Raw genomic sequence first — 4959 nt, forward strand, 5'->3', positions numbered from 1 at the left:
TTGGTGAATGGTAATTTGAGAGGGGAACTAGAGATGGTGTCGAAGTGCGAAAAGGATAATGACGTCGCACGGAGAGGCCAGTTTTGATGGATGAGAATTTGTACGATGGGCATGAGAGCGTAATCGCGTCTGGCGGAAATATCTTCGTTCGGAGATATGATTTATAGTCTTTTGAATGAAGATTTTGTTTTACGTTAATGGGAGGTGAGATTTCCTTCGGGAGATTTAGACGTTCTGGTATTGGATACTTTGGCGAAACGTTGTACAAGGTGGGCCATGTGAAACGTAGAAGAGTAAATTTAATGGTAAATTTTACATTCGATTGAAAATTTTTAAATTCAAGATCGTATTATTCTGTATGTTTAAATGCACATTAATGTTTGCTACAATATACAGAAAATAATAGTAGAAACAATATATACATTCGTGTAAAAAAACAACAAGTGACTTTGAAAGAAAAACAAAAAAAATTCTTCCTCCTTCTTATTCAAACTTTGAAGCCATTTAAATTACGTATAAAAATTTTCTCGTTCTACCATAATTAAAGAAGATAATTAAATGGCCCACCCAGTACATGCGTTTTTAGCATTTGCAAACTTCATTTTACGATGATTTGGGTTCACTTTTCGAAAATTAACAGTTATGAGAATTCTCAAAATAAAAATGACAAAAATGGTACGGAAATTTTCCGATATTTCCAAATTGAGAAGATTTTCCTTTCAGAGCAAATCATATTTGCCATAATCGTATGTTAAAACTATACTACAATTTACCCCTTTTCAAAATTTCCTAATAATAATGAACTTAGTGAAAATAGAAAGAAATGTAGATGAATTTGTTTGTCGTTAAAGATTCTTGTTAAAAATTGCCAAAAATCACGTATATACAGGATAAAGCGTATAAAAGAGGGTTCGTTCGTACCCTCTCAAATTCTCCAAAATACGCAGATACAATTAGAAATAAAGCATAATTCGAAAAGAAAAATGTGGTAACGTCGCATTTTTGTTTGGCCAACAAACAAGATAAGATGAATTGAATTACATCACAAGCTATATATTTCTCCTACACAAACTCTCAGTGAAATATATCTCACTGTCATTCGTTATGTTTTCGGGACAAAGGCATTTGTGTTTTTAAAAGATGCAAAATTTATAGACCGTTAAACGCAATTCTATAACGAGAACACATTACGGCTATTAACCACGCATATATTTTCTTCCACTATTAGTACATAATCATAACAAATTTTAAATTGTTCTACTTCTCGTTACATTTACCCGTTTAAATAAATTATTGGAATAGTAAATGGACCTAGTCTGAGGTCCCAAATATTTAAATAAAAAAAAAAAAAGAAGAAAAACACAGAAAAATTATCAGTCTTCATTTGATACTTCAAATATCTCTAAAAGCGACACAATAACCTAACAAGAAAATTTGGAGGGATGAATCTGGAGGTCGAAAAATGCATTCTGTACAATATTTCATTCCAATGTGCATTTTTTGCAGCGCACGATTTTACAAATCTAATTTAAATTGTTAATAAAAAATGTGGATTGGAATGAAATTTTCTGCCGAATGTTTTCTTCCAATCTCCAGATTGATTTTTCCAAAAATCATAAATATTCCCGAGGAACCAGCTGTTGGATCTCCTCGAAAGCACACCCTTTTTACACACCTCATCCTGTGCATAACTCTCAACACGCCAATGAACCACTTCCCCTTCAAATTTCCCGTTTCCTCACTCACCAGAGCAGATTAACGACTGAACACGCGAACAACGATTCTCTAACCAGCACCACAACTATTTCTTCGTCCCTGACAAGAGAACATCCCCAAGCAATAATCGCCCATATTGATGAAACTTTGACATACGATAGCACTCAAAAAAATATTGGGGTGAAAGGGGTGAAAATCGTCCTCAAAATTTCTTCCAAATTATTTATCATTTTCTACTTTTCAACGAGAAATTTGAAAATTCATCGGCTCACACTATTCCTCTATCTCCAATAATTCCCTAGATATCGCACCAATCATGTTTACTCCCACAACATTGCAGGCGATTTCCACCCCTTCACAGTGAACGATCACCGTTCCAAAAAAAAAACCACGTATCGAATATTCTCTCAAGCACCACCATACACGAAAAATGTCATAAAAATTGGTGATTGCCACTTCAGAATGTTCCCTTGCGTGCACGACAGGTGTCTTGACGCGTGGGTTCGGTCGCGGGTTAAAAATACAATACCGCGCATGAAATAACATCGCGACTGTGGTGCTCGTCGGTTCGACGTGGTCACGAGATAAATCGACACAAACGAACGAACGAACGAAAGAACCGGGTGAGTGGCGGTGATGCTTATTAGACGGTCGCGTTTGTCATTCAAACGTGACCGTGTATAGCCACTTGCCAAACGGTGCATTATGCTCGGTCCTCGCGCTCGTTTATTTAAAACGCGAACTCTCTCAAGAAGAGAGAGAGAGAGACACGACACCGAATCTCCTCTCTCTCTCTCTGCTACTTGGCTACTTGGCGTGATTCGATACCGTGTTTTCAGACTTACTGGACTCTTTGGCGCCATTGCGGAAACCTTCGTACAGGGTCGTCGTGTCCTCGTGTATGAAGCTCACGAACTTTCCCTCCTTGCTGTCCTTATAAAACCTCGACACTTTGATCAGGTCGGTACCCTGTAAAACACACACGTTTGCGCACGTGAAATCCGGCGTATACTTGTTGCTGTTACATAACGGAATGCCAAGTGCAAATCTAAGTATAGCAAGTGGCGGCGTGCGATCGGGATATTGCATAGGTGCAGCACACCAGACACAATAAAGGGGGAGAGAAGAAGAAGAAGGGAAAGATGCGAGACGAGGAGACCATTGGAACGTCTCCTAGCTGGTGTATCACGCGATCGCTCTCCTGGAAGAGGCAAAGCAAACAGCATCGTCCCAAACACCTTCGTTCCCGCTTTTCCTATCTACTGTTGCGCGACGTTTCTACCACGCCAAGTTGCTTGTGCAACAAGTCTGCCCGCCCACACATATGTACGCGCCTTCGGGATCAGCCAGACTAATCGGCCCGTGGATTTCATCAGAACGTTGTCCACGAAGAATAATTAACAAAAACAACGAGAAAATCACAACTAATCTCTGGTCCATCGTCGCCTCGATTGGTGTCCATCTCATCGGATCATGTCCTCTCGTCTAGCTTAATCGAGCAAACGAGTATCGTTCTAAGGATGATATCGCTAACGCGTAATTTCAACACAGTTATTAATGAGGAACAGGGTGTGTTGTATTAAGCAAAACCACACTCCACCTTGACTGTGTCAGATTGATCGTTGAGGTCGATCGGTGGTCGAATTGGCTCGGGGGAGAAACAAGTGGACGTCATATCTCGGAACGTAGGTGTTGTACGGTGTAGAAAGGAAGCCCGTTGCACGAGATGCGGCCACGGGCCACAACGTTCGTCGTCCTTTCAGCTGAAGATTTTGCCCGGGATGCACACGGTGTCACTGGGAACGAGATCGGCCAGTACGGCCACGGGATCGTCGACACCTCTTCGACGTGCAACTTTGCTTCTCGATCACTTTGCTTGTCAGAACCACTACTACTGCTGCTGCTCCACCGAGAGGAGCGGCTGCTATCAGTAGCTCGCACATAAGACTAGCCGCTGCTCGTCCATCCTCTCTACGACGATCTTCGACTATATTTAAATATAGTGGACCGCTGGTGGAGCGAGCGTCGTCCTCGACAGCCACCGAACCTGTTGGATGATCGCCAGCCGCGAAAAAAATCGATCATCATTCGGCTTTCATGTCCAACGAGCTTCTTGAAAACCGCTCGTTTAACCCTTTCCTCGTCGAGGCGGAGTCTCCGAGACTTTTCTCTTTTCTTCCATTCTATTTAGAACTGAACGTTGCTGTGTTAAAATGAAATTGATACAACCAACCACTCTATTCTATAATGTTCGTTAGGAAAATGTGTAATGAAGGTAAATCGGTAAGAAAAGTTGTCAGAAATGTTCTATGTTTATGTATAAACTAACTGGAAGTTGAGGAGTTTCGTAGACTCCATATTGGACTTTACGTCTCAAAAACAGTGTCTCGACAGTAGAGTGTTAAAGACCTCTGTCGCGTTAGGCGACAGCCGTTTCACCAAAATACGCTGTAAGACGGGCAATTTTGTTACATTGGATCGTGGTTGGTTCGTGAGATCTTAGCCAAACTGTCCCCTAGGATTCCATTTTCGTCGAATTGTGACTGTTGTTTGATCGCTTGCGGCGGCTTTCCGAGGGTCTTAAGGAATTAAGATTGATCGATCGTGAACATTCTGTTGTGATTAGAATGATTAAGCGTTGACGAAAGTATTTGTCAAAGCTGCGATGCTGTATTACGATTTTACAAAATGGATGGTAATCTTTTGATGACATTTTTAGGTTTTTTAATTTACTACGCGAATATTTTGCGTCAAGAACCAAATTTGTTTATATGCTTTTAGTTTAAAGTTCGTGGCCCCGGTCTCTTTCTTGTTTTATCATTTTCTTCAACTTAGCTTGATGTGAATTTATTAAAGTATGTTTTTTCCTTCTGCAAAAAAGGATATCATGTTTATGGGGTTGTTTTTGAACGAATGTTGTGTGATACGACAAAATTTCAAATAGATGTTTAAAAATTATACCTTTTTCATTCTTAATGAAATATATTAGAATTACGATAAATAGCATGATGGGTTTACTTTTTAATTGGTTTTTCCAGATGTAAACTGTGCGACTATAAAAATTTAAATCATCGATGCTTAGTATAATTCCTTATACATTTTTCCCTCCAGAATTTTCTTGTAACATTTCAAATACCACTTCACAACGATTTCACTCCTCAAACGGAATTATTATGTGCCTATACTATCGAGGTGTTTATTTGGTAGCACTTATTACTGCAATTGAAAACTAATAACCAAGCT

General features: G+C 39.7%; 1 protein-coding gene across 1 annotated transcript in view; it reads right to left on the bottom strand.

The window, feature by feature from the left end:
* LOC108577174 (long-chain-fatty-acid--CoA ligase 1) overlaps positions 1–3691 on the bottom strand; it is a 25226-nt gene extending 21535 nt beyond the window's left edge. Inside the window, exons 1-2 of the mRNA XM_017940284.1 lie at positions 3317–3691; positions 2562–2685 (exon numbers count right to left, since the gene is read on the bottom strand). Of these exons, the coding sequence (XP_017795773.1) occupies positions 2562–2685; positions 3317–3391 (199 nt within the window). The 5' untranslated portion in view covers positions 3392–3691. The remainder of the gene's footprint in view (positions 1–2561; positions 2686–3316) is intronic.
* Positions 3692–4959: the final 1268 nt, after the last annotated feature.

The sequence above is a fragment of the Habropoda laboriosa genome, unplaced genomic scaffold (assembly GCF_001263275.1).
Source record: "Habropoda laboriosa isolate 0110345459 unplaced genomic scaffold, ASM126327v1 scaffold523, whole genome shotgun sequence".
Classification (NCBI taxonomy): Eukaryota; Metazoa; Arthropoda; class Insecta; order Hymenoptera; family Apidae; genus Habropoda; species Habropoda laboriosa.